This window comes from Cynocephalus volans, chromosome 9, assembly GCF_027409185.1.
Source record: "Cynocephalus volans isolate mCynVol1 chromosome 9, mCynVol1.pri, whole genome shotgun sequence".
Lineage (NCBI taxonomy): Eukaryota > Metazoa > Chordata > Mammalia > Dermoptera > Cynocephalidae > Cynocephalus > Cynocephalus volans.
In genome coordinates this window covers 43,746,025-43,773,804 of record NC_084468.1, presented here as the reverse complement: position 1 = coordinate 43,773,804, position 27,780 = coordinate 43,746,025, and the positions used below count along the sequence as shown (strand labels likewise).

The 27,780-nt window shown below is 40.9% G+C and overlaps 1 protein-coding gene across 1 annotated transcript in view; it reads left to right on the top strand.

The window, feature by feature from the left end:
• LRRC66 (leucine rich repeat containing 66) overlaps positions 1-19,230 on the top strand; it is a 36,700-nt gene extending 17,470 nt beyond the window's left edge. The window contains exons 2-4 of the mRNA XM_063108538.1: positions 5,317-5,486; positions 15,006-15,195; positions 17,245-19,230. Of these exons, the coding sequence (XP_062964608.1) occupies positions 5,317-5,486; positions 15,006-15,195; positions 17,245-18,953 (2,069 nt within the window). The 3' untranslated portion in view covers positions 18,954-19,230. The remainder of the gene's footprint in view (positions 1-5,316; positions 5,487-15,005; positions 15,196-17,244) is intronic.
• The last annotated feature ends 8,550 nt before the right edge of the window (positions 19,231-27,780 follow it).

Genomic DNA, 27,780 nt, shown 5'->3' with positions numbered 1-27,780 from the left:
GGGGGGTAGTGCTATCTCATTATGCTTTTAATTTGCATTTCCCTAACATCTAATGATGTTGAGCATCTTTTCATGTGATTATTTGCTATCCAAATATCTTCTTTGCTGAAGTGTCTTTAAATCTTTGCTTATTTTTAAAACAGGATTGTTTGTTTTGAGTTTTGAGAATGTTTAAAAATATGTCCTGGATACAGGATATATATCATTTGCAAAGATTTTTCTCCCACTCTGTGGCTTGTCTTTTCATTCTCTTAACAGAGTCTTTTGAAGAACAGAAGTTTTAAGTTTTGATGAAGTCTAATATATCTATTTGTTCTTTCATTGATTATGTTTTGGTGTCATATCTAAAAACTTTTGTCCAACTCAAGGACTCAAAAATTTTATGTTTTCTTCTAGAAGTGTCGTAGTTTTAGGCATTGCATTTAGATCTATCCATTTTGAGTTAATTTTGTATATAATGTGTGGTGTGGATCCAAGTTCATTTTTTTCTTTTTATTATTACTTTTTTTTTTTTTTTTTGCATATGGCTATCTAATTGTTCCAGCACTATTTGTTAAAAGGCTATCTTTTTCTGACCTTTTCCAATTATCCTATTTGTGATTTTATATTTAAAATAGGCTCCTTATATAGTTGGCATTATATAGTTGGCACTTGCTTTTTTATCCAATCTGAGGATCTTTGCCTTTGAATTTAGGTTTTTAAGCCATTATTTAAATCTACCATCTTAATATTTTTTCTCCTGTTCCCTCTGTTCTCTGTTTCTTCCTTTTTCTGCCTCTTTTGCATTAATTGTGTATTTTTTTTATTAATCTACTTTATCTTTTTTTTCAGGCTTGCTAGCCATAATTCTTTGTTATTTGTTGTTTTAGTGGTTGCTCTGGGGTTTGCAATAGACATCTTAATATCACAGTCTATTTTTATATGGCATTATACTACTTGCCTAAAACATAAGAACCTTAGAACAGTATTCTTCCATTTTTTCTCTCCTGGCCTTTGTGCAAGTGCTGTCATACATTTTACCCCTATATATGTTCTAAATTCCACAAAACATTTTTACTATTTTTGCTTTGAATAGTTTATTATCTTTTAAAGAGATTTAAATAATAAGAAAAAAATATTTTTATTAACGCACATAGTTACCATTTCTGGAGCTCTTTGTTCCTTTGTGTAGATCCAGGTTTCCATCTGGCTTCATTTTTCTTCTAGTTAAAGGACTTCCTTTAACATTTCTTCTAGTGAAGGTCTACTGCTGATGAATTCTTTCAAATCATGCATATATGAAAAGTCTTTATTTGCCTTCATTTTAAAAATATTTTTTCACTCAATAAAGAATTCTATGCTGACATTTAAAAATGTTTTGATATTTTTAAAATGTTGCTGTACTGTCTTCAATTTGTATTGTTTCCAATAAGAAATCTGCTCTCTTCCTTTTCTTTATTCTTTTTGTAATGTTCCTGACGTGCACTCTATTTAAAATTTTTATAGTAAAATGCGTTAATATTTTCCATCACAATTTCTTCCTTTGCTTTTATTCTCAAAAACGGCTTCCCCCAAGTTCAATTTCACCAAGCTCTTATGTAAATGTGCCTCACACTCCATCAATGGCAAAATTGTCAGAAAAGATTTTTCAGGCAGGTTATACTTTTAACTCACCTGGAATTTATTCTGTTGTGTGGGGATCAGAATATTGCCTGCAGTTGATCTCTGGAATTCACCTAGGTCAGATTATTTTATCAGGAGCTCTTCTCCTGAAGCCTGGATCTCAGAACACCTCACACCCACCCCTCTTAGGGCCAGCTGGATATCATGCCCTGGGCTTTCTGCAGCCAGTATTGGCAAATCATATGTGATGCTAGCCTAGTAAAAGCTTCTGTCCTCATCTTCCTCCCAGCATCAACCTATTCACAAGATAGTATGTCAGCATTTACAAAACAGTCCAGCATAATCCACCTGCAGTCACCAGAGGCTGGTGGAACTAATGTGCCAGATCTCACTGAACAACTTTGATTCTATAAATAAGAAAAATATTTTGGTAGCCAAGAGCAGCTCTAACCCTACTTTTACACAGTGTTATTCCTCAAGAGATTGCACGTTTTATCTTGAAAGCTACATATTGGGTCCAAGTCTGTTCCACATTTACCTCTTTTGAACCAGCAGGCCAGCCAGGCCATGTTCTTTTTATGACACTGGCCAAAGCCAAGAGAGCAAATCCCACCAGATCAGCATATTTCATATATTGGCTCACTCCACCTCTGCTAACATTCCATTGGCCAAAGCAAATCACATGGCCAAACTCAGCTCAGTGGAATGGGGAAGTAAATGCTGCCCACAGAAGAGTGAATATTTGCTGAATAATAATCCAAACTGTTGGACCTGGCTTCCACTGGCCTATATCTTAGTAATCAAAGACAGATCTCAATTCCATCTGTGAAAAGCAATTTTAAAGGAAGGTAACTGAGGCATGGAGACCTTAAGTGATGTTTCTTGACTCACATCAAAAGTCATAAACAAAGATAAAATAAAACTCAGTCTCTTAAGTCCCTCTCTAGGACCCTACTGACTCCATGACACAAGCAGGGTAACTTAACCCCCAATACAGGGCTCTCTAGGCAAAAGAACGGTCTGAGCCAGCCATGGAACACATAATGAAAGTGCCATTTGGCAATTATGTATTCCATATATTCATTATATAGTCATCATGTCTTCCATGGCTCAGACCATTCTTCTGTCTATAGAGCCCTGCCCTCAGCGTTCTCTTCCCTTTTCTAAATATGAGTTGTTCTTTGGGGCCCTGTTAATGTTTTGTTTTGTTTTGTTTTTAATTAAAAAGATGGGCATGGTTAAGGGTAATGGTTGATCCCAGTACCACCTACTACGACATTCGGCAAGTTCTTAACTTCGCTGAGCCTAGGTTTTTTTATTTGTAAAATGGTGATAACCCCAGAGCTTTGTGAAGATTAAAAGGAGATGTTTGTGAAATACCTAGCATATAAGAATTCACACTTAAACAGGAGTTTAAAAATAATTTCTTCCCTCTACTTCAGAGCTAGGCATGATCTCTCCCTCCGCCTGAGCTCCTGGTACTTAATTTAATTCAATTAAGTGCTGAGATATTTTCAGAACCATGAGTTCACATTCCTATATAGGCCAGGCAGGTAACATGAAAATGTTAAGGAAACTATATCTTCTTTCCTACTAGTATGTTATGTTGCATTTTTTCTTACAAACCCATATGTAAGCATATTAAAATATGTAGGAATATTCTTCTTTGCACAAAGAAACATTTTCTCCAATGGTTATAATCAAAATATTTAACAACTAGCCTTCAGCCTGGGCTCCCTAGTTAGATGTCTCCTGGCTGCAGTGCTAGTGCAGAGTCCTACTGGATTGGGAGGAGGTTGGTGGGAGGGTAGACCAAAGTGCCTGGGGCTATGTGCAGCATGCAGGAGCTCAGGCAATGGCTATTTACAAACCAGTGAGAAAGTATTTCTTACTAGCATATGTCAGTTGAATATCAGCCTTGGTCTTCTCCCACATTTTTTTAAACACGTAGTCTTCTTGACCTATGCTTTGTTTTCCTATTTTGGGTAGAAACATGAGTACAAAGATATGATACTCTTCTATAAGCTCATTTCCCCATCTAAAGCAGGCAGCCCTCATTTAGCTCCAGCCAAATGTCATCTTGTACCAGTTGGAACTTCCAATTTTTCAAGAGAAAATGCAAATTTTTATGTTGACTTTTTAATGTCAGCTCAACAACTTTTAAATCTATTTAAAATGATTTTTAAATCTATGGCCTATTGACTGTATACTCTAATGAATGTATGCCAGGCATTATAAGAGCTCAAAGATGGGAATTCTGCCCTGAAGGAGCTTGATCATCTGATGGATAGGTGGACAGACAAATGACAGTTAATTTTATAGGTGGATGTGCATGTGATGAACTACTTTGTATCATCAGTAGCTTTTTCTTGTGTGTGTGTGTGTGTGTGTGTCTTTTTTGCCCAGACTAAACTCTTGAAGGGTGAGGATTCTGTGCTATACTTGTCCTCAGCACCAAGTGCCTTGCCTATAATGTTTTGGTTGATTTGTTGTCCTAATGGTCTCTTGCTTACTCTATACAACTAAAATGGGCATTTGACAACCCAGATGGTACAGCCATTTCAATTAAGTCATCATCTCTCTGCTTAATCAATCTTAAGGTACAATAAGTACCTTGCAGACAGCAGGCAAGGAATAAACAAACCCCTCTGGAATTGTACCAACCTGATCTGTTATGTAGTACTGTGGTTGGTTAAAGGCACAGCCTGCATGGGAGAACAGAGCAGAAGGAAATGGAAAGATGCAGGCACTTCTTTTCCAGACCCATATGGAAAGTCAAATTTGGGAGACTGCTGTGACTGGCACCTCTTACTCAACCTTTATTTATTTTCAGTGCTGAATGGTCCTCCTGCTTACTCTGTGGAATCAAGTGAAATACAAATGCAGAGACCAAAATGCAATTCAGTTATTTTGCTGGAAAACAAAATCTAGCTATAATTCTTACGTTTAAAAAATACAAGAAAGCCTAGAAAATAGTCATAATATCAACAATAATTATTGGCAAGAAAGGATATGGCTACAAAATAGAATAAGAAAATCTCAAAACTGAAAGAATTCATCTATGTAAATAAACCATCAAAACAACTTTTTCTTCTGTTACCATAGCAAGATTATTCAGTTTTGCCCATAGTTAATCAAATAAACATTTACTTATCACCTCCTTTAATCAAGGTTAGATTTTTAATTGATGCTTTTACTTTAAAAGTAGCACATGCTCATTAAAAGAAAGAATTCAAGTACATATAAAATAAAAACAAAGTTTCCTTCTGTTTCCCTCCTCAGCTCCCTCAACCACCCTACTTCTAAGTGTAACTACTACTAATAGTTTTGTTCATCTTCCCCCAGGCCTTTTTTCTGTTCACTCAAAATATATGTACAAGGGTACTTCCAAAAGTTCATGGAAAATAGAATTAAAAGATAATACGAATCTTTCCATGAACTTTTTAAAGTACCCTGGTATATGTTTATGACTCTTTTTTCTTTCAAGAATTATACTCTGTACTGTCTGCACCTTAACATTTCCCTTCTTCCTCAGTCAGTTCACATGTTGATCTACCCCATTCTCTTGTAAGACTACATAGTATTTCACAGTATTAATAATACCATACTTTAATAATTTCTCAATTGAGAACCATTAATATTTTTCACCATTGCAAACAATGCTGCAGTAAATACCACCAGTTTAGATTTTAATTTACTTTTTAATTTTAACAGGACTATGGAAACTGAAGTCATTGCAGAGTTTGGATCTGTTATTCAATGGGATATTGCAAATTGGGTTGTCTGATTTTCATAACTGCCTGAAACTGGAACACCTCTATTTAAAGAGCAAGAAGATATTCAAAATTCACCCAGAAGCCTTCAAGGATCTCAAAAAATTACAGGTTGTAAAATCATTTTTATAACATTTTGAATATGCAGACATATGGGCAATTACATTAGAAAAATATTTTCATCGAATAGTTTCTTCACACCCAGTTGTACTGGCTATTAATCAAAAATATAAGTCAATTTTAAGATCCGGTAAAAGAGCTGGTCTCCTTCTTGCTTCAAAAATCAAAGGCTGTGGTAATGAACATGAATTTTAATTGAACTTAATACTCAGCAGCAAACATTGGCACATTATTTTTCTAAACAAACTAAATCCAACTCCAAGTTTCTACTTACCAGTTGGCAAGAAATTAAATCTTAGTTATTAGTGAAGCTGCCTCCCTAAGCTTCAAGATCCTAGGTGTCTTATGCAATCTGGAACACTTGGGGAGGTCCCTCTGAACTACCCTTGCCAAAGCTGAGATATCAACAACCCTTTGAAGGCCAGTGGCCCTGTTGTTTCCCTGCCGAAATTAGGCACAGGATAATAAAAATGATAATGATAATAGCTCATACTTGTATAGCACTTACCACATGCCACATACTGTTCTAAACATCAGACCCGTATTGGTGAGATCTATGTCACATTTTGGAGCATAGTTCCTATTTCTCAGGCATGTTGCAGTTAATCTCCTAGATCTCAGACCCGTATTGGTGAGATCTATGTCACATTTTGGAGCATAGTTCCTATTTCTCAGGCATGTTGCAGTTAATCTCCTAGAAGTCCTGACAGCTGTTATGGTAAGGAACCCCTAAAGCCCTGCTCTAGGTTTGGCACCTTAAGCCCCTTCTCCTCCAAGCACTTTCCTCCATGCCCTTCCCCCTTTTGGAGGATATTACAAAATCTCCCCTCAGTGGTCCTTTAGAAACACCAGATTGGCCTCCAGTGTGGCACTCAGAGGTGGTTTGGGAGAGTCATTAGTCTCCCATCTTCATAACCTCCATCATACATCCCCATTCTTTATGTAGGCCAGTGTCATTGAACAGAAACATAATGTGAGCCACACATGCAATTTAAAGTGTTTTAGTACCCAGATTTAAAAAGTAAACCAGGTGAATTTCTTTTTGGTAATACATATTATTTAACTTAATATACTTTAATATTATCTTTTACACAAGTAATCAATATGGAAATTATTAATGACATATTTTACATTCTCTTTTTCATACTAAGTCTTTAAAACCTGCTCTGTATTTTATACTTCCCTCATGTCCCACTTTGGACTACCCACATTTTAATTGCTCAATAGCCACATGTGGCTGGTAGCTGTCATATTAGGCAGCATTAACATAGACACCTGATGTTTTCCCAGTGTTATGTAAAGCACTATTCAAGCATCGCTGCAAGACATCTCCAATTCCCCCTCCTTTCAACCAGAAAGGCTCCTGTGAGTCGTCCCCACTTCCCACACCCCACTTTGGAAGGAAGTTCTGTGAAGGAGTGGTGAGGTGGGTAGACTCCGAGCCAGCTGCCTGGGTTTAAAACCTAGGCTCTGCCACTTTCCAGCCACACTATCTTGGGCAAGTTATCAAAGCTCTCTACGCCTTGGTTTCCTCATTTGTAAAATGGAGATAACTTAGTTCCTTTCTTGTAGAGTGTTATAAAAATTAAGTGTTTTAGCACACTTAAGTGCTTAGGACTGTACTTGGAATACAGGAAGCTCTTTATAAATGTAGACTATATGTAGAAATTTTAAAGTGGACACAGTACTCTCCTCTTTTAACATACTAAACTGAGGAGCTCCAGTGGCGCAATCGGTTAACGCGCGGTACTTATACAACATACTAAACTGATCATGCCACTTCTTGGTTAAAACCCTTCTAAGATTTCACAACAAGGGCCTGGCCCCTGTCTTTCCAGCCTCATTTCAAACCACTACCCCTTGCTCACTGTATCCCTGCCTCTGTCTTCACCTCAAGCCCTCCCCACTTGCTGATCCCTTGCCTGGAAGAGCTAACTCTTAATAATCCTTCCAGTTTTCACTTAAATGTCACTTCCTCAAGAGACTTTCCCTGACCTCCAGATTGAACTAGGCCCCCTTTTACACATACGTATAGCATGCTGTATTTTTCCTTGTTGCACCTATCCCAACTGAAATTATTTAGTTTTAGGTGTGATTAGTTGTTAATGCCTATGCCCCCATAACCCTTCTACTAGATGGTAAGCTCTTTGAGGTTATACATCATGACTGTTTTGTTTTCCAGTGCTTAGTATATGCCTGGTACCTAACACATATTTTTAAATACTTGTTGAATAAACTAAGGAATGAATGAATGTGTGATGATCATGGATAGGTGTTACCTATTGCTGCATGACAAAGTCCTACAAAATTTAGCAGCTTAAAACCACACACATGTATTATCTCACAATTTCTATGAGTCAGGAAGTCAGACATGCCTTACCTGGGTCCTCTGCTTCAGGATCTCTTGAGAGGTTGCAATCAAAGCATTGGCCAAGGCTGAAATCTCAGCTGAAACGCCCACCTGGAAAAGGATTTCCTTCAATCTCATGTGGTTGTTGGCAGGATTCAGTTCTTTGTTGGCTGTTGGACACAGGGCTCAGTTCCCTCCTGGCTGTTGGCCTAAGCCTGCCCTCACTTCTGTGCCATGTGGGCCTCTCCATGCAGCAGTTCAAAACATGGCAGCTTGCTTCAGAACTGGCAAGGGAGGGAACCTGCTAGCAAGAAGAGCATTACGATTTTATGTAATGTAATCATGGAAGTGGCATCCCATTGCCTTTGCCATAGTTTATTGGTCAGAAACAAATCACAGGTCCTGCCCACAGTCAAGAGGAGATCTCTCAAGGGCATGAATACCAGGAGGCAAGATCATTGGAGACCATCTTAGAGTCCATCTACCATAGTAGTTATTAGAACAGATGAGAGCTCTCTGCCAGCTGAGCCTCAGCCATGCTGCCGCCATTATCGCCGCCGCCGCCAGCCTCGCTACCATGGAGGCCGCCAGCTTTGCCGACCTAACAAAAGCCACCTTTGTGAGCCGACCTAACAAAATCCAACCATTATATGAAGGTTTCAGGATCGAGGCCAGCAGGAGACATCAGGACCCCTGCAAACTGTTCATCGGGGGACTCTCCCGCGAAATCAGTAAGCGAGTTCTTCTTGAATATTTGTATCAGTTCGGCGACATCATAGACTTTACGATTAAAACTGACCCAGACACTGGCCTCTCCAGAGGGTTTGGGTTCGTGCTTTTCAAAGATAGTGCCACCGCTGAAAAGGTGCTCCAAATAGAACAGCAGAAACTGGATGGCAAGAAAATAGATTTTAAAAAGGCTAAAGCCATGATCCCATATTCCCTCCGAGAAAAGTTTTTGTGGGCGGGCTGAACCCTCATGCCTCTGAAGAAAAAGTCAGAGCGTACTTTGGGGCATTTGGAGAGATTGAGGATATTGTGTTTCCAGTGTGTCCAAGAACAAAAGAAAGGCGAGCTTTCTGTTTTATCACCTACACTAATGACACATCAGTGAGGAAGCTGTTAGAAACCAGATACCATGTAATTGGCTCCAGGCGGTGTGAAATTAAAATTGCCTTCCCCACATTACTTATGCGGTCATAACGCAAGTGGGTAACAAATGTTCCATTTGCTGCGGTAGGCAACCGCTGGGAGGAAGAGAAGGCTTCCGAGCAAACCTAAATGCTTGGGAAGCAAACGGACATGTTCTTGGCGGCATCCAACATATTGCCGGTGCAAACTGGGATGCTCTTGGAGAAAACCGAGATGTGTGGGAAGCACCCCTATATGCTTGGAGAGCATGCCAATATGCTTGGAGAGCAAACTGAGTTGCTTGGGGAGCACAGCTAAATGTTTGGGCAGCATACCGAGATCCGTTGGGAGCACAGCGAGATGTTTGGGGAGCATACCGAGAACCCTTGGGAGCACGGCGAGATGCTTGGGCAGCATACCGAGATCCTTCAGGAGCACAGCGAGACGTGTGGGGAGCATACCGAGATCCTTCGGGAGCACGGTGAGATGTTTGGGGAGCATACCAAGATCCTTCGGGAGCACGGTGAGATGTTTGGGGAGCATACCAAGATCCTTCGGGAGCACGGTGAGATGTTTGGGGAGCATACCGAGATCCTTCGGGAGCACGGTGAGATGTTTGGGGAGCATACCAAGATCCTTCGGGAGCACGGTGAGATGTTTGGGGAGCATACCAAGATCCTTCGGGAGCACGGTGAGATGTTTGGGGAGCATACCAAGATCCTTCAGGAGCATGGCGAGATGCTTGGGAAGCATACCGAGATCCTTCGGGAGCACAGCGAGACGTTTGGGGATCATACTGAGATTCCTCGGGAGCACAGCGAGATGTTTGGGGAACATACCGAGATCCTTCGGGAGCATGGCGAGATGCTTGCGCAGCATACCGAGATCCTTTGGGAGCACAGCGAGATGTTTGGGGAGCATACCAAGATCCTTCGGGAGCACAGCGAGATGCTTGGGAAGCATACTGAGATCCTTTGGGAGCACAGCGAGACGTTTGGGGAGCATACCGAGATTCCTCGGGAGCACAGCGAGATGTTTGGGGAGCATACTGAGATCCTTCGGTAGCACGGCGAGATGTTTGGGGAGCATACCGAGATCCTTCAGGAGCACGGCAAGATGTTTGAGGAGCATACCAAGATTCTTTGGGAGCATATTGAGATGACTGGGGAGCATACCGAGATGTTTGGAGAGCAAACCGAGATGCTTGGGGAGCAAACCAAAATGTTTATGGGGCAGTTGGAGGTGATGGAAGCTCTTCTGTGCTTGTTCCTTTTGGCTTCCCAGTCTGCAATGAAGGCTTTACTTTCTCTGACCAAAGATATGACAATTACCATAATTCCTACAGTAATCAGCCAGTGTGTAATGACTATTTTGGAGATTATTTTGTTGGATATAAGTATGGAACCCGTGATTTAGGACCTACATTTACTAATTACAATGTGCAACTAAACCAGGCCACTCCTCTTGGTAGCTCTTACCAGGGAATTTATCAGCTATTCTGAAGTTGAAGGATGAAGATGACACCGCAGAACCACACTCTGTTCTTGAATGAAAAGTTACGTTAGTCATAGGAAATGACTGTTTTTGAAGACGTTGTCACTATTTCTTCCTGAACTGTTAACAGCTGTTTTTAAGTGCCAATTATTTTTCCATGACCCTTTGACATTGGAGCTGCGACAGAACACTTTGAGACTTGTTTTGTTTCATGGAAGTTAACGTTTTCTGAAAGATAAATGTTTACTGGCATTATTTGAAAAAAAAAAAAAAAAAGATATCAACCAATTTACAACAATATAAAAAATCAACATCAGCCAAGCTGGGGCCACTAGAGCTTAGGGAAAGAGGAGGAGAGACTTACGGAGTTCATGAAGGTGGGAGAAGCCACAATGAGAGAAAGAAAAAAACTGCTCTGAGTGTTTCGTGCCATGGCTGCTTTAAGGCTGGAGTTTCTGAGCGCGTGGAGCAGGAGCCAGCAAAAGCCACAGCTGTGCCCTTCAGATGAAGTTGCTTGGAGGTGGCAGGGGAGAAGAGGGCCCTCAGGCCAGCAAGACCACTAATAGGGTTCCCATGGACCCACATAGGAGCAAGGAGCCACAACAACTGAGAAAATGGAGCCACTCGGAGGCTGGTGAGCCATTGCAAGAGACTGGTGTATGGCCCGTCCCATGGGAAGTGTTTGCAGCTCAGGCAGTGGGAGAGACAGGCCCACTGGGAGAACACTGGGGCACAGCAAGGACAGCTAATCGGCACCCCAATCAGCATAGGACCACTGAGAAGAGACAGGTCAGGAACATAGAATTGCATGGGGTGCAGTTTGATGAAAAGACTCAGGCCCAGATCAGAGTTACTACACAACCCAGGTGCACTGAGTGTCTGGAGAGCCAGAAGTACAAATAAAGTCAATTGTATCCTGAGCTGCACAAAAAGCCTTCACTAGGGAAGCAGCAGTAAAGCAGCAATTTAGCTAAACTACAGAGCTCAAGTTCTGGTCCCAACAGGAAGTTCCCCACTTTAGAAGAAAGCAAAAGACAAAAAAATTAGTTCCGGCTCAGAGACACTGCCAGCACCTTGGTGCATCCTGGGACATGAGGCATGGAGCCAGGTACTGGACCCCCTCCCACAACCAGGCACACTGCACCAGTGCCTTGGAGGCCACCAGGGGACCCAAAGCTTGGATCTGGGGACTGGACACCCCTCCCACAACCAGGCACACTGCACCAGTGCCTCGGGGGCCACCTGGGGACCCAAAGCTTGGATCTGGGGACCAGACACCCCTCCCCCAACCCGGCACACTGCGCCAGCACCTCTGGCCTGCCTGGGTCCCAAGGCATAGAAAAGGGGACTGGACACCCATCGCACAACCAGGCACACCACGCAAGCACCTTGGGCCTGCCCAGGGCCTGAGGCATGGAGACGGGGATGGGGTCCCCCTCCCACAACCAGGCACACTGCTCCAGTGCCTCAAGGACCACGTGAGGACCTAAGGGATGGAGCCAGGGACTGGACCCCTCTCTCACAACCTGGTACACCGCACCAGTGCCCCAGGGCCCACCCAGGGAACCAAGATATGGAGCCAGGAACTGGACTTCCCTCCCACAACCAGGCACACTGCCTGAGCCAAGGAGCATGCCAAAAAATCACCTCCATGTGAGTGGCCCACCACAGCCACCACAGTAACCATGGCTGCCACGAAAGCAGCTAGACACCACAACCACCATGCAGATGGTCCGCCAGCCACTGGAGTGCATTGACACAAGGAGAGTCACCAGCAGAGATAAAGAAGAGGATGTCTCTCTCCACAAAGCCCATTCCAGAGTGACAGAAGCATCTGCTCTACAATAATATTGGGGGACATGATGACACCTCTCAGCATTGGACAGCTCATCAAAGCAACAAATCAACAGAGTAACCATTATTCTTTCAGAGGGAGAGAAGAAATCTAGGGTAATTAGACGGGGGACGGGGAGGGGTTGAGATTGGACAAGGGGCGTAAAGAATAAGTATGATTTGTAACAATATGTATGCTAGTAGTATTGATTTGATCAACATATGTCAACATAGAAGCCCCAAAATACGTACAATCACTTTTGATTTAATAAACATTTTTTTAAAAATATGCAATAAATAAATAAATAAATAAATGAATGAATAAATGAATGAATGAATGAATAAATAAATAAATAAATAAATAAATAATTAATAAATAAATAAAAGAACAGATGAAAAAGTCCACTTAACTCGGCATCGCTCCCCACTCACCTCAAATAAGTTGTCAGATTGCCTGGGAACCTCATCTAGTATATTGCATGCTGATTATATTTGTATATGTAATTTACCCTACGTCTTTTTCATTTCCTCTGCATTTTTATTGTTTATGAGTCTTCTGCAGCTCACAGGTAGTACAGATGCCACAGGCAAACTAGGAATCAACTCTGGGAATGTTTTAAATACAGCTATACTTCTCAATTCACTAGAACTGCCTAGAATTATACAATTTCTTCTTTTCTATTATTCCTTGTACATGTTTGGCAATAGCTCTAAAAGTTGGTTTTGGAACATGATGAACATATTTGGTACCAGAAAGCTGAATATCAAAAATGGATGTTGTTTTTCTTCTAGGAGAGGAATTTAATAATTTCTACTATTCTATATGTCTTCCCATGTGAGAATATTTCCAGAAGCCAGATAGATTTTTCAAAGCATAAATTCATCACCATGTTTAAATGGAATGAAATAAGTTTCATTGACATTTCAAATTAGCATTTCTTTTTTAATCTTATTCCATTCTTCTTAGATGCAGTGATTTGTGAAGCAATATTATATGCTTCCCACAATCTTTCTATGATGTACAATCCTTTCAAATGATGGTGGATGGATATTTGTTTAGCCAAATTGGACTGTTCTGTTTTCATCTTTTCTCAGAAATTATTCTTCCAGATTTATTTTATTAATTTTCTGTCCTCCCTCCAGTTTTGCTTTCAGTTCCGTAATATAACAAGATGCTAGGATGAGGAAAATGCAGACATGCACTAAAAAGAAAATAACTACCCGAAAAACATCAGAATGTTTTAATCTGTTGTTGAGGAGGGGTGCATAAGAAAGCTGCTGATCCTAGGAAAAGCGAGGCCAAAGCAAAGTGTTTTTCCTTCCCCATCCCAGTCTCTTACTTCCTATTTTTGGCAACTCTGAGAGTCAAGACTGCTTGGCTACTCAACAGTAGAAAAGTCACCCTCGTTATCTAAGTTCACAAAAACTTATTCTACATGTAGTGGTCTTGTTTATCTTGCTGTTGATTCTCTGAATAAGGTCTTCTTAGGAATTTGTATAACACGAGATTTAAATGCTGATTTTCCTTTGATGTTTATAAAACAATTGACCTTGATAACATTCAGCCTTTCTGGTTTTCATTCATGGTCCTCTTTTTTGAAAGCAAGGGTTGCACTTTCTCCTTTATGGTTTTCTCTTCGCCTAATAACCACCGCCCCTCCCCATGACCCCACACTCATGCCTCCTGCTCAGGCCTCCTCCACCAGGCCCTTACCTCACTCTAGCATGGTGAGGCTCAGGCTCTGAGGTGTGTTCTGTAGTGGAAGGCACACAGCTGTGAAGTCAGGTCACATCTCACCTCTTCCATTTCATTCATTCATTCTTTTCCATTATTTACTGGCTGAGCATCTGCTGTGTACCAGGCCCCTGTGCCAAAGTCTTATGTGGGATATACTCCTCTGTAAAAAAGGGGAAAATGAGGAAGTTTTGGGGAGGATTAGAGATGATATATGTAAAGCACACAGTAGCATGCCCGGTACATAGCAGTGCTCTGCATATGGTATCTAGAGCTGCACCAAACTATGCTTTCTCTGCTATATCATGCTACTACCATGGACAACAACAGATCCTGCTCTGTGTTTCTAGAGCCACTAAATCCTTTTTGTTCCCCAGTTTCCCCTTCATTTCTGATTAGACTAGAAAAAGTTAGTCATCTTGTGTGTACTGAATAGCCATGGATGCAGAGAAATGTTCTACTACCCCTGAGATAATATTTGATGCAAAAGATCTCTCTTTGGTACTTCTGGTCAACCACAATTCTTCTGTTTTATGTCCTTATCATCCAGTACCTTTTGCCACTTTCAAGACTGCAGTGCTTCTAGAAATTCTAGACCTGGTGTCCAATTTCAGACCTTGATAACATGAGAGTCTAAGTTTTATTTAACAGTACAAATTACAACTCATAGGAAAGAAGGAAGGGGAAATGATTGGGCATCAAATATAGGCATTATACTTAAAGCTTTAACATGTATTAGTCCTTACAACAACACTGTGGGATAGGCTCAGAGAGAGTAAACAATTTGCCAAGACACCCAGAATTTTTAGAGGCAAAGAAGAGATTTAAACCCAGTATTCTCTGACTCTCAAACCAGTGCTATATTCATATGCCTCCAGAGAGACATGGACAATATCTTTCTGTAACTTATTTTATTTCTGAATGTCTTTATTCACAGACTGTCCTAAATTTGTTTCTTCTCAAGCAGGTTGTAGACCTCAGCAACCATGCTCTGGCCACTATACTACCGCTGATGATCCTTGCTCTAGAACTTCCCCATCTGGAGGTTGACTTGGCTAATAACCAATGGCAGGGTGACAATAGCATGGCAGTCTTCCAAAATGTCATTTCTAAATCCTGGAGGAAAAAGTGGAATGTAATTTGCAACAAATCTACAGGTAAATCAATAGTACCTCTTCTCTCTGAAATGGTACCATTTGAACTGAAAAATGCACATCAAAAAATGTAGTGTAATTTGACACAATGACAGTCCCTCTAAAATCAAGAGTGCTGATCTCTGGCATTAGTTAGTCTTGGGCTATGTTACAGAATAATCATTGATACCTGCATTATTATTATTTCTGTTGCTTATAACAGAATACCTGAAACTGGGTAATTTATAAACAAATGAAATTTATTTCTTACACTTGTAGAGGCTGGGAAGTCCAAGGTTCAGGGAACACATCCAGTGAGGGCCTTCTTGGTGGGAACTCTTCAGCAACTCAGGATATCACATGGTGAGAATGGGCTGAGCAAAAGAGAGCTGACTTTCTCACTAGCTCTCCTTTATTCCATGAATGAATCAATCCATTCACAAAGGCACAGTCCCCACAATCTAATCACCTCTTAAAGGCCCCACCTTTCAAATACCATAATTGGATTTCTCACCCTCTTAACATTGTTACAATGGAAATTAAGTTTCCAATACATGAACTTTGGAAGGACATATTTAATCATAGCAGTAGCTGTTTTTCTCAGTTCATGAATGATTTTTTCCACATGGTCAAAGAAACCTAGTTCAAATCACTCAGAATCTACTGGATTTGGTCAAAAGTAAAAATTTCACTAGAAGAGAATTTTCCCCTGAAGTTCCAAAATATCACAATTGTATTAGTCTGTTTTTGTTCCTTATAACAAAATACCTGAAACTGGACGATAAAGAAAAATGAAATTTATTGCTTACAGTCTCTGAGGCTGAGAAGTCCAAAGTCCATCTGGTGGTGGTGACAGTGACCTAGGGGTCTCACATTGCAAGATGGTGGAAGCAGAGAGAACAGAGAGAGAGACAGACAGACAGACTCTCCTCTTCTTTTAAAGCCCTCAGAACCATGCCCCATCACCATTTTTAATCCATTCACTACTGCACTGTCCTACAATCAAATCACCTCTTCAAGGCTCCACCTTTCAATTACCATAATAGAATTTCCCACACTCTTAACAGTCACAGTGTGGGTTAAGTTTCTAATACATAAGACTTGGGGGACACAATTCAAGGTTCAATGAGTTTTGGGGGACATAATTCAATCCACTACAGCAATTTTATCCAAATTTTAACAAATAATTCATTAAAGAAAGAACTTAAAAAATTTAAAACATCATTAAATTAAATGCTTGATAACACTCTGAAAGTGTGATTCTATACGTACATAAAACAAACACATATTTCAAAAGCATATTATCCTTTGGTTTGTTACTGGGGTTGAATATTCTGGGAATTTTTTTTCCCCTCTATTAACTATCTTGGCTAAATCTCAAACTCCAAACTAGGGGGGAAAAGTCAGATTTTGTTTTATGAGTCCTGGACTGTGTCCTTGTCAGGACTGCCATCAAAGTAGAAACATGGCCATGCTTATGAAGTTTAGAAGAAATCCACGAAGAGCAGAGAAGTCTTAATGTTGTCAGCCACAGTGGTTTCACTCCTTTCTAAAAGCCACAACTGGCATTTTGAACGTGTAGGGCACAGAATGTCAGGAACCACTAAAGAAAAGTGAATATTTTTGCTGTTTACCAGCACCGAGGAACAGTGAGAATACTGCAAACCTCAGTAGGGCCAAGACAGATTTTGCAGTGGACTGATGAAATGTTCTGGCAAACATGGAGTGGTTGAGAGTCTGGAGGAAGGAGAAGCAATGTGGCTGTCCCTCCAGTCTGGCTTCTTCCTTCCACGGGCAGCAATGAGGCAGGAAGCCTAAGAAACGTACAACTTCCTGGGCCTATGTGCAGCAGACCTAAGCCTGGTGGCCAAGTCAATATTCATAGAGCCAGATACATACTGTTGGCATTAGACAAGAATGAATGAATGAAAGAAAAAGAAACTGCTTATCATATAATATACATTTTGAAATACAGCTAGATAGGGAGAGAGGAGGACTCACAGAAGCTTTTAAAACCCTAGAAATCATATTTTATCGTCTGCTCAGTGCATGTTTTTTATCTCCCACTTTCAGGCAATGAGGAAGCCTACTGGGGGACTTCCAAAAGCAGAATTTCCAAGGAGGCCCACCTTCCTCGCTTTAACCTGAATCAAATGAAAAGCCTCATGAGGAGCAAAGCAGAGAGGCACTGGGAAGGAAGGTACATGCGCTTTTCCACTTTGGGGAGGAAGACACGTATGGTCTCTGATCTCAGGGAGAAGCAGAGCCCACGGCCAAGAAGGGTTAGGAATGCCCGGGACGTGCATACTACTGGCAGAAAGAAAGACGATTCCCAGGACCTCGCCCTGGCCGTCTGCCTCTCGGTGTTCATCACATTCTTTGTGGCTTTCTGCCTGGGGGCTTTCGCCAGGCCTTATGTTGATAGACTGTGGCGACACAGATGCCGGAACAAAAGCCCTGGTTCAAATAATGCCCATTCAAACGAGGGCTTCTACGATGACATTGAGGCTGCAGGGAACATACAGCGACCAAGGACAGACCCGCACCCAGCCTTCCATGATCTGAACCTCTATGAGAATCAGGACGGTTTCTTGGTGACAGAGCCAAGCCCACACACTGCTGTCATTCCTGAACGAACTCTGGGAAAGGAGCCTGGCAGTCAGCAGAGCTCAGAACGATACAGACACAACCCCGGGGCAGGAAGTAGAACCACTAACGTGCTTCCAAATGGCAGCACAGCTCGTGCCATTCTCCGTGGACATCCAAATGCAGATAAGGATGGACTAATTTCAGCAGCCCAGGGCCACATCTACAAGAATAATGTTCTCAGAGAATCCAGTTATGAAACTGTGGCCCCAGAAGATGATCTGCATGAGCATGCAAGGGGCGTCTCCTCAGTAGCTGGCACCTCGAATGAATTAGACCTGTCACTCTCGAGGGAAATGACAGCTTCTCTCTCTAAGATGCCAACACGCACAAATGCACAGAGGACTGGAGAGAATAGGGAAAGAGGGGGCACTGAACAGTTACCCTGGGAAATTACAGGCTCACAGATGGGATTTCCTAAGGAAGCGCGAGTGAGCGCTGACATTCATTTGCTGAGCACACAGCACCATAGGCTCCAGGGGGCCCGTGTGGAGGAAAAGCCATCAGTCTGCTGCAGCACCATCACACACAGTGACCTGGGAGACACGGGCCCAGCGGTCCTTCCTCCAGGATGGGGTAGTGTCCTGGATGTCACTCCTGCTAAGGAGAAACCAGTGCAGGAATGTGTTCCTTCTGACACTCAGTACGAGGTGGACATCGACTGTGATTCTGATGAAGGGTCTCTATTTACTCTGAGTTCAGTGAGTTCAGAGGGTGCAGGGGATGTGACTGGCGAAGAGGCACAGGGCAAGGAGAGCTGTGGGGCCAGGGAGCCCCCGCAGGACGAGAGCCCAGGGCTAAGCAAGGACAGCATTATGTCAGTAGAAAGTCTTGAGGGCAACATCGCCTTCCAAAAGATCCTGGGGAAATGTGAGAATCAGGAAGATGGGTTTGAAAAACCTCTTTTCTCTGGTCCAGACTCTGGTTTGTACGAGACTCATCTGGAAAGTGCCCCTAACGACAACAAATGTGAGGGCCCATTAACCTTGCCCAGATCGCTGGGCCACAGGCCTTTAAGTGATGAGATTCCGGGCATGTTCATTTATGATTATGACATAGCTCCTCCATCTGAAGCAGCAGAATGGCATTGCTCACTCAGAGACTTAGAATTTTTAAATGTGGATGCTGTAGATTAGATGCCCCCCAACCTCACTGAAGCTTAAATCCCCACTGTAACTGTTGGGGGGGGGGAATCCTGTTATGGTAATTGAAAGGTGGGGCCTCGAAGAGTTGATTAGATTGCAGGACCATGCCCTAGTGAATGGATTAAAAATGGTGTTTATGGGTGTAGTTCTGAGGGCTTTAAAAGGAGAGTGCATGAGGAACTCTCTTTCTGTCTGCCATTTCTGCCATGTGAGGCCCTTGGGTCCCTGTCTCTGCCACCAAGACTGTGTTCCCTGGACTTTGTACTTCCCAGCCTCCGAAACTATTAGCAATAAATTTAATTTTCTTACAAATTACCCAGTTCCATGTGTTTTGTTATAAGCAACAGAAAAGGACTAATTCGGTGGACATTTTGCTACAAACACCTACATGTCCTGCTGAAGTCCCCTTAGATCCTGATAACAGTCCCTGACATGAAAGAGACTCAGATATTTGTGAGCCTTTCATTCAGGGAACAGACACAGCTCAAAAAGGTGTTCCTGTCAAGATCACTACGAGGGAAAACTTAAGACCCTCACAAGATTCTGAAAGGGACAACATGAATTCCAACCAGAGCGACATTGATGCAAATGAGGGGTTTGTATGTCCACTTGAGGACTATGATTCCAGAAAGGTTATAAGCCAAACACAGTTGTTAACAATCCTGTGGTGATGAACATGCTCTTCAGTGTGAAAGAAGAGGAGGGGAATATTTTGAAGAGAGTTTTAAAAACTATATACAGTTATTACAAGAGCTTCCAAATAAAACAGTTCACTAAGAACATGAGAGCACTTCAGTGACAGAGACTGGGTAAATATTTAGGGGAGGATCTATTGCAGTTAGAAAAAGGTTATTCTAACTTTTATTCCCACATGCAAACCCAGAGCCATCTGATGGGAGTCAGCTCTCCCCGTGAGTAGCAGGAGCAGCTCTACAATGACAAAGACAAGGACACTCAACTCGATAATCAAAGGGAATTCAAGTGACATTTTTAGTACATATCGAAGCACTTAGACGGAAATGCTGAACAGATTTTAATGAATTCTGCACAAACACTAGCACAACTTTTTGGAGGTCGATCATGAAACTGCAAAATTGGAAAGATTCAGAGTAATCCCAAATATTTTTTAATAAGTTATATTAAAAGAGAAGAGGGACCATTTTCTAGAATAAAATGTAAATTAAAACTCAATTTTCAAAGAAGAAGTGATGATTTCTGTAAAAGAAAAAGGTACTCTGCCATTATCCCTAACTAGCCCTTCCTTGGAGTGATTATCTCCAGTCGGGGCTCTCATGAGCTGTGTTCTGTTTATCCTCCTGTTTCTCTGACCTTTTCTCATTTTCCTTCCTGACACTCCTCTTCTGCTTGCCCTCTTAAAGACAGCATTCCTCAAGGATTTGTTCCTGGTCTTTCTTTACGACCCCTTTACACCCTCCTGGACCCCACTGCCTCAACAAGTAATGCTGCAAAGGTGATGCCAGATCTGCATGACAAGGCCCAGGCTCCCTCCCAAGCTCCAGACTCCCATTCTCACCCCTGGTTGCCTCAATGCACATACATCATTCTGGCCTCTAAAATCCATCATTGTCTTTTACAAATATGATCTCTCTTACTCCCTTTCTTGGTCAACAGTATTATGACATCCACCCAGTAAAGCCAGTTAAAATTTTGACTTCCTTCTGACTCTTCTTTCATGTGAGTAGCCTCTAAACTCTGCAGAGGAAGTTCCCGAGTGTTTGCACAGGGAGACATTTAGGCGTGGCATTCCAGATGGGAGCTAGGCAATATGTGTGAAACCAGTGTTGGCATGGAAAGCACCCGGTTTTTACTTAGAGTGTATATTTGCTTAGCATAGACTAAGAGGAAAGGTGGTGTAGTTTGGGGGAAGGACCCTAAGGGCCCCCCAATCCAGTTGGTGGCATCATCACTAGTCCTATGGGATCTGACTCCTCAATAGCACTTAACTTTTTTCTTCTTTCAATCCCCAAACAAGGCACATCCCTTGTCTATCACCTAGATTATTGTGACATTTAGTACTTCTCCTTGCCCCCAGTCACTCCCAGATAATCTTATACACAATTCACTCCACTGCTCAAAAACCTTTGATGGCTGCCATTGTCTATATAAAGACTAAATTCCGTAATCTAAACACATCCTACCTTTCCAATTCCATCATGACATTATCACTTGAGCATACACTCTATATTCTGGTTTATATCATATACATCAATTTACATCAATTGTTCAGCAAACTCTTTTTTTTTTTTTTTTTTTTTCGTGACCGGCACTCAGCCAGTGAGTGCACCGGTCATTCCTCTATAGGATCCGAACCCGCGGCGGGAGCGTCGCCGCGCTCCTAGCGCAGCACGCTACCGAGTGCGCCATGGGCTCCGCCCTTCAGCAAACTCTTGAGGACTTTACTGGGTCCCTGATTAGCTTCTCTCCCATTGTTCACAGTCGCTATTTTGATCTTGCACTGAAAAAATTTAGGCTATCAGGAAGAGGTTCCCTCACTCCCCTGCCTCGTAATAGGGGAGTAAATAAGTGTAAACATTTTTATATCTATATTTATTCTCACTCCTTTCCTCAGTCTAAGAAGTCAGCATCTTCTGGTCAAGGCTAATCCTTCCAGTCCACTCTTGATGCAGTCCTGGATCTGGATCCACTCACGTTTCTTATTCCCATAATTCCAAGCTCTCCCTGTCTATTAGATTCTTTTCACAAGCTATCAGCAGGCTATCAGTTTTAACATCAAAACTAAAGACAGAAGAGGCCAGTGTGCACTGCCCAAGGAGGCCCCCAGAGAGGCACAGAGGGTTGCCGGGCCCATGCATCCCAAGACACCCGTGCCAGAGCAGGTAGGTGCTGCTGCAGGACCCCCAGCCCAGGCCAGTGCGCACAGCCCAGAGAGGGCCTAAAGCCACCAGGCCCACAGGGCCCCAGGCCTCCCACATTGGAACAGGTAGGCACCACTGTGGGACTCCCAGCCCAGGCCAGTCCCCACAGCCCAGAGAGGCCCAAGCCTCCTGCCCACAGGCATGGAGGCAGCCATGCCAAATTGGCAGTCCCGGCAGAATCCTAGCCAGACATTAGGGTCGAAGGAGTGAACCGTTAAATCCTCTGTCACAATGACTAAACACCAAAGGAATGATACCAGAAATGTGAAAAATCAAGAATGTACACCACCAAAAGGTAATAATAACTCTCAAACTCTAGATCCTATAGAACAGGAAGTCCTTGAAATGACTGACAAGGAATTTTGAGCAATAATTCTAAGGAAACAATGAGATATAAGAAAACTCAGACAACTCAATGAAATGAGAAAAAATATACAGGACCTGAAAGAAGAAATGTACAAAGAAATCAATGCCCTGAAAAAGACTGTAGCAGAGCTTGTGGAGCTGAAGGATTCATTCAAAGAAATAAAAAACACAACAGAGAGTCTAACCAGCAGGCCTGAACAAGCAGAAGAGAGAATTTCTGACCTTGGAGACAGGCTGTTTGAATTAACATAGGCAGACCAGAACAAAGAAAAAAGAATTTAAAAAATTGAAGAAAATCTAACAGAAATAACAGACAATCTTAAGCACTCAAATATCAGAATCATGGGTATTCCAGAAGGGGAGGAAAAAAGAAATGGCATTGAAAACATATTCAATGAAATAATAGCAGAAAACTTCCCAGGTCTAGGGAAAGTCACAGATCTTCAGATTCAGGAGGCCCAAAGATCCCCAAACATATTCAACCCAAAAAGGTCCTCTCCAAGACATGTTATAGTGAAACTGGCAAAACTCAAAGACAAAGAGAGAATCTTAAAAGCTGCAAGAGAGAAGCAGCAAGTCACCTATAAGGGAGCCCCAATCAGACTAACATTAGACTTTTCATCAGAAACCCTAAAAGCCAGAAAAGAATGGGATAATATATTCAAAATACTAAAGGACAAAAATTGCCAGCCAAGAATAATTTACCCAGCAAAGCTATTCTTCTGAAATGAAGGCCAAATAGTATATTTCTCAGACAAACAAAAACTGCAGGAGTTCACTACCACACAACCAGGTTTACAAGAAATTCTCAAGGGAGTACTGGGTTTGGTACCTGAAAAACAACCACCACTGCCATAAATACTCAAGAAAAAACAAAACCCACTAGTAAAATAAAAATGCTAACAATAAAGAGAAAAAAAAAGTTTACCACCCCAAGAAACCAACAAATACAGAAGACAAACAGTAAATCAGAAAGAAAGGAACAAAAGATACTTAAGACATCCAAACAAAAATCAATAAAATGCTAGGAGTAAATCAACACTTTTCAAACAACTGTTAATGTAAAAGGATTAAATTCCCCACTCAAAACACACAGACAGACTGACTGGACTAAAAAGACGGACCCAACTATATGCTGCCTTCAAGAGACTCACCTCACTTGTAAAGGCACACATAGACAAAGGGTGACAGGATGGAAGAAGATATACCATGCAAAAAGAAATGAAAAATGAGCTGGAATAGCTATTTTTATATCTGATAAAATAGACTTTAAACCAAAAACCATAAAATGATAAAGAAGGCCACTATATAATGATAAAAGGAATAATACATCAAGAAGACATACCAATCATAAATATATATGCACCCAATGTTGGAGCAGTCAGATTTATAAAGCAAACACTATTAGAACTAAAGAATGAGATAGACACTAATATCATAATAACAGGGGACCTGAACACCCCACTCTCAATATTGGATAGATCATCTAGGCAAAGAATCAGCAGAGAAACACAAGATCTAAACAACCCTTTAGACCAATTGGACTTGGCAGATATCTACAGAACATTCCATCCAACAGCCTCAGAATATTTATTCTTCTCATCAGCACATGGAACATTCTCCAAGATATATCCCATGTTAGGTCACAAATCAAGTCTCAACAAGTTCAAAAAAATTGGAATTATTCCATGTATTTTTTCAGGTCACAATGGATTAAAATTAGAAATCAATAAAAAACAAAACTCTGGAAACTATACAAACACATGGAAATTAAACAGCATTCTACTTAATGACATATGGGTCCAAGAAGAAACTAAAAAGGAAATCAAAAAATTTATTGAAACTAATGAAAACAATGATACGTCATACCAAAACCTGTGGGATACTGCAAAAGGAGTACTAAGGGGGAAATTTATTGCATTAAATGCTTACTTCAGAAGAATGGAAAGATGGCAAGTAAACAACCTAACACTTCACCTTAAAGAACTGGAAAAACAAGAATAATCCAAACCCAAAGTTAGCATATGGAAAGAAATAATTAAGATCAGAGCAGAACTTAAAAAAGTAGAAACCCCAAAAATGATACAAAAGATCAATGAATCAAAAAGTTATTTTTTTGAAAAGATAAATAAAGTTGACAAACCATTAGCAAGGCTAACTAAAAAAAGAAAAGAGCAGACCCAAATAACAAAAATTAGAAATGAAAGAGGTGATATTACAACTGATAGCTCAGAAATACAAGGAAACTTTAGAGACTACTATAAGCAACTCTATGCCAACAAATTTGAAAATCTGGAGGAAATCGATAAATTTCTGGACACATACAAACTACCAAAACTGAGCCAGGAAGATGTTGAAAATCTGAACAGACAAATAACAATAAAACAGATTGAATCTGTTATCAGAAGGCTCCCAACAAAGAAAAGCCCAGGACAAGATGGGTTCACTACAAAATTCTACCAAACCTTCAAAGAGGAATTGATACCAATTCTCTACAAACTATTCCAAAAGATGAAACAGAGGCCATTCTCCCAAACTCATTCTATGAAGCAAACATCACCCTGATACCAAAACCAGACAAAGATACAACCAAAAAAGAAAACTATAGGCGAATATCCTTGATGAATATATAGATGCAAAAATCCTCAATAAAATAGTAGCTAACAGAATACAGCAACACATACACAAAATTATACACCATGATCAAGTGGGATTCATCCCAGGGATGCAAGGTTGGTTCAACATATGCAAATCAATAAATGTGATACACCACATCAATAAAATCAAAGACAAATACCATATGATCATTTCTATAGATGGCTGAAAAGCATTTGACAAAATTCAATATTCATTCATGATAAAGACTCTCTACAAGTTAGGTATTGATGGAAAGTATCTCAACACAATTAAAGCCATATATGGTAAACCCACCGCCAATATCATCTTGAATGGGGAAAAGGTGAAAGCTTTTCCTTTAAGAACAGGAACTAGACAAGGATGCCCACTCTCACCACTCCTATTCAACATAGTGTTGGAAGTACTAGCCAGAGCAATCAGAGAAGAGAAGGAAATAAAGGGCATCCAGATTGGAAAAGATGAAATCCCTATTTGCAGATGACATGATCCTATATATTGAACAGCATAAAGCCTCTACAAAAAACCCCTTGGAGTTGATAAATGATTTCAGCAAAGTTGCAGGATACAAAATCAACACAAAAAAATCAGTAGCATTGCTATACTCCAACAGTGAACATGTAGAAAAAGAAATCAGGAAAACTAGTCCATTTACAATAGCCACTAAAAATTATAATACTTAGGAATAAAGTTAACCAAGGATATGAAAAATCTCTAGAAAGAGAACCACAAACCACTGTTGAGAGAAATTAAAGAAGACAGAAGAAGATGGAAAGATATCCCATGCTCTTGGATTGGAAGAATTAACATTGTGAAAATGTCCATACCACCCAAAGTGAACTACAAATTCAATGCAATCCCCATCAAAATTCCAATGACATTTTTCTCTGAATTGGAAATAAACTGTCCTAATATTTATATGGAATAACAAAAGACCACAAATAGTCAAAGCAATTCTGAGCAAAAAAAATAAAGCTGGAGGCAAAATACTACCTGACTTTAAACTATACTACAAAGCTATAATAACCAAAACAGCATGGTCCTGGCATAAAAACAGACACATGGATCAATGGACTAGAATAGAGAATCTGGAAATCAACCCGTAAACATACACCATCTGAACTTTGACAAAGGCACCAAGTCTACACACTGGGGAAGAGACTGCCTCTTCAGCAAATGATGCTGGGAAAACTGTATATCCATATGCAGGAGAATGAAACTAGACCCATACCTCTCTCCATATACCAAAATCAACTCTAAATGGATTAAAGAATTAAATATACACCCTGAAACAATAAAATTCCTTAAAGAAAACATAGGGGAAACACTCCTGAAAATAGGTTGGGCAAAGACTTCATGAATATGACCCCAAAAGCACGGGCAACCAAAGGAAAAATAAATAAGTGGGATTATATGAAACTAAAAAGCTTCTGCCCAGCAAAAGAAACAATTAACAGAGTTAAAAGACAACCAACAGAGTGGGAGAAAATATTTGCAAAATATACATCTGACAAAGGATTAATATCCAGAATATACAAGAAACTCAAACAACTTTACAGCAAAAAAAAACAAGTAACCCAATTAAAAAATGGACAAAGGAGCTAAATAGGCATTTCTCAAAGGAAGATACATGAATAGCCAACAGACACATGAAAAAGTGCTCAATATCACTCAGCATTCGGGAAATGCAAATCAAAACCACACTGAGATACCATCTCACTCCAGTCAGGATGGCTAATATCCAAAAGACTGAGAATGATAAATGCTGGCAAGATTGCAGAGAAAAAGGAACTCTCATACACTGTTTGTGGGACTGCAAAATGGTGCAGCCTTTATGGAAAATGGTTTGGAGGTTCCTCAATTAATTGCAGATAGATCTACCATATGACCCAGCTATCCCACTGCTGGGAATATACCCAGAGGAATAGAAATCATCATGTCAAAGGGATACCTGTACCCCAGTGTTTATTGCAGAAGTATTTACGATAGCCAAGAGTAGGAACCAGCCCAAATGTCCATCATCAGATATGTGGATATGGAAAATGTGGTATATCAACACAATGGAACGCTACTCTGCTATAAAAAAGTATAAAATACTACCATTCACAGTAACATGGATGGACTTAGAAAAAATTATAAGTGAAATAAGTCAGGCACAGAAAGAGAAATACCACATGTTCTCACCTATTTGTGGGAGCTAAAAATAAATAAATAAATGCACAAAAAAAAGGGGGCATGCAGGGAAGAAGACACAACAGTCACAATTCCTTGAACTTGTTAAGACAAGAGAACAGATATGATGTTGATGGCAGGGAAAGGGGAGAGGGAGGAGGGAGGGAGGATTCAGTGAAGGGACACGGAAACCAACCACATTGTATATTGATAAAATAAAATAAAAAATAAAAAAATTAAGTAGAGAAAATGTCACCCTGCAGCTCTCTCAAAATACCACCTTTTTCTTTCCGTCATAGCTGGGCTTCTCAAAGCAATGGTCAAGGACTCCCCCTTGACTCTTGGTGCACTGTGGTCAGAGTGCACTATTCAGCTCACTATTCTTTTATCCTGTGCAGTGTAGGTCACCAACAATCTCCAGTTGCCACATACAATGGACTCCAATCTTTGCCAAGGAAAACCTCTGCAGCATTTGACACTGTTAATCACTCCCACCTTGAAAACTTTCTGTGGCTTTGTGATATGACTCTGTAAAGGTAAGGATCTCAGAAGGACACAGGTGGCAAGAAGCAGAGATGACTGACGAGAGTTTAATGAAGGGACCATTTGCAAAGATCTAGGCAGGATTAAGGGAAACTAGCAAGCAAAGGTGAAGGACCTATGGGCTAGCAGCAGGGGAAAGCCTTTACCACTATTAGGCCTAAAGAGACAAGGGGGCGGGGTTTGGTTTGCAGCTTTGAGGTTGCCCA